Genomic DNA, 2,140 nt, shown 5'->3' with positions numbered 1-2,140 from the left:
CGGTTCTCGAATCTGTATGTAAGGGTGCTGGTAATGAAGCAGGAAAGTTATTTTATGAATGCATAGCTATTATTAGCTTAGGCGACCCGACCACGGCGGTCTCCGGGTTTGGAGTCCCCTGTGTCTTCTTTTACCAACTTCGAGGTAAACGTCGGAGCTAGAGCCCCTCGGGCAGTTCGATGTTACCTTCAACCTCGTTCTGACAGTTCCTGCACCGTCGTTGGAACCATTCGTATTGGTGTTTGCCTTTCCATTGGAGACTTTCGGCGCCGTGGAGAAGGAAGGGGGGGGGGGGGTACCTGCTGCATGGGTGACAGCTTCTGCCTCGTATCAACCTACCCTGGCTTTGCGCCCAGGAGAAGCCACTCCAGACGGATCACCAGAGCGCAACTCCATAGTCTCCTGAGACTGATGGATGCCTACTACTATTAGCTTGCAACTATGGGTGTACACTCTTGACTAGGCCTGTGTCTATGATCCTGTGTTGCAAAATATTTTAATTATTTTCTCATTAACCTGTCAACAAGCACAAATATTCTTCGAGTAAAATTGCCTTTTTTTAATCTATGTACAAATTTATGAGAACAATGTTTCATACAGAATTTTAATTCAAAATTCGTCATTCTAAACTGAAAATCAAATGTATTCCAAAAATAATTTCTGTAAATATCAAATAACATCATATTAATTAAAAACAAATGGAGTACCCAGCAGTGCAGAGGCAGACTATAGATGATTGCAGCATTTAAATGTAGCGAGATCAGGTCGACCCCGTGCTTGTTGGGAGCCCAGATCGACCCCGTGCTTGTTGGGAGCCCAGATCGACCCCGTGCTTGTTGGGAGCCCAGGTCGACTCCGTGCTTGTTGGGAGCCCAGGTCGACCCGGTGCTTGTTGGGTGCCCAGGTCGACTCCGTGCTTGTTGGGAGCCCAGGTCGACCCGGTGCTTGTTGGGAGCCCAGGTCGACCCGGTGCTTGTTGGGAGCCCAGATCGACCCCGTGCTTGTTGGGAGCCCAGGTCGACTCCGTGCTTGTTGGGAGCCCAGGTCGACCCCGTGCTTGTTGGGAGCCCAGGTCGACCCGGTGCTTGTTGGGAGCCCAGGTCGACCCCGTGCTTGTTGGAAGCCCAGATCGACTCCGTGCTTGTTGGGAGCCCAGGTCGACCCGGTGCTTGTTGGGAGCCCAGATCGACCCCGTGCTTGTTGGGAGCCCAGGTCGACCCCGTGCTTGTTGGGAGCCCAGGTCGACCCGGTGCTTGTTGGGAGCCCAGATCGACCCCGTGCTTGTTGGGAGCCCAGGTCGACCCCGTGCTTGTTGGGAGCCCAGGTCGACCCGGTGCTTGTTGGGAGCCCAGGTCGACCCGGTGCTTGTTGGGAGCCCAGGTCGACCCGGTGCTTGTTGGGAGTCCAGATCGACCCGGTGCTTGTTGGGTGTCCAGGTCGACCCGGTGCTTGTTGGGAGCCCAGGTCGACCCGGTGCTTGTTGGGAGCCCAGGTCGACCCGGTGCTTGTTGGGAGCCCAGGTCGACCCGGTGCATGTTGGGAGCCCAGATCGACCCGGTGCTTGTTGGGAGCCCAGGTCGACCCGGTGCTTGTTGGGTGTCCAGGTCGACCCGGTGCTTGTTGGGAGCCCAGGTCGACCCGGTGCTTGTTGGGAGCCCAGGTCGACCCGGTGCTTGTTGGGAGCCCAGGTCGACCCGGTGCTTGTTGGGAGCCCAGGTCGACCCGGTGCTTGTTGGGAGCCCAGATCGACCCGGTGCTTGTTGGGTGTCCAGGTCGACCCGGTGCTTGTTGGGAGCCCAGGTCGACCCCGTGCTTGTTGGGAGCCCAGGTCGACCCGGTGCTTGTTGGGAGCCCAGGTCGACCCGGTGCTTGTTGGGAGCCCAGATCGACCCCGTGCTTGTTGGGAGCCCAGGTCGACCCGGTGCTTGTTGGGAGCCCAGGTCGACCCGGTGCTTGTTGGGAGCCCAGGTCGACCCGGTGCTTGTTGGGAGCCCAGATCGACCCGGTGCTTGTTGGGTGTCCAGGTCGACCCGGTGCTTGTTGGGAGCCCAGGTCGACCCCGTGCTTGTTGGGAGCCCAGGTCGACCCGGTGCTTGTTGGGAGCCCAGGTCGACCCGGTGCTTGTTGGGAGCCCAGGTCG

The 2,140-nt window shown here is 58.1% G+C and overlaps 1 protein-coding gene across 1 annotated transcript in view; it reads right to left on the bottom strand.

Moving 5' to 3' along the window:
• Positions 1–726: 726 nt before the first annotated feature.
• Positions 727–2,140, bottom strand: part of LOC123771827 (collagen alpha-1(IV) chain-like) — a 1,425-nt gene continuing 11 nt past the window's right edge. The window contains exon 1 of the mRNA XM_045764553.1: positions 727–2,140. This exon is cut by the window's right edge and continues 11 nt beyond it. Within this exon, the coding sequence (XP_045620509.1) occupies positions 727–2,140 (1,414 nt within the window).

The sequence above is a fragment of the Procambarus clarkii genome, chromosome 75 (genome assembly GCF_040958095.1).
Source record: "Procambarus clarkii isolate CNS0578487 chromosome 75, FALCON_Pclarkii_2.0, whole genome shotgun sequence".
NCBI classification, from domain to species: domain Eukaryota; kingdom Metazoa; phylum Arthropoda; class Malacostraca; order Decapoda; family Cambaridae; genus Procambarus; species Procambarus clarkii.
This window is presented reverse-complemented; position numbering and strand designations above follow the sequence as displayed.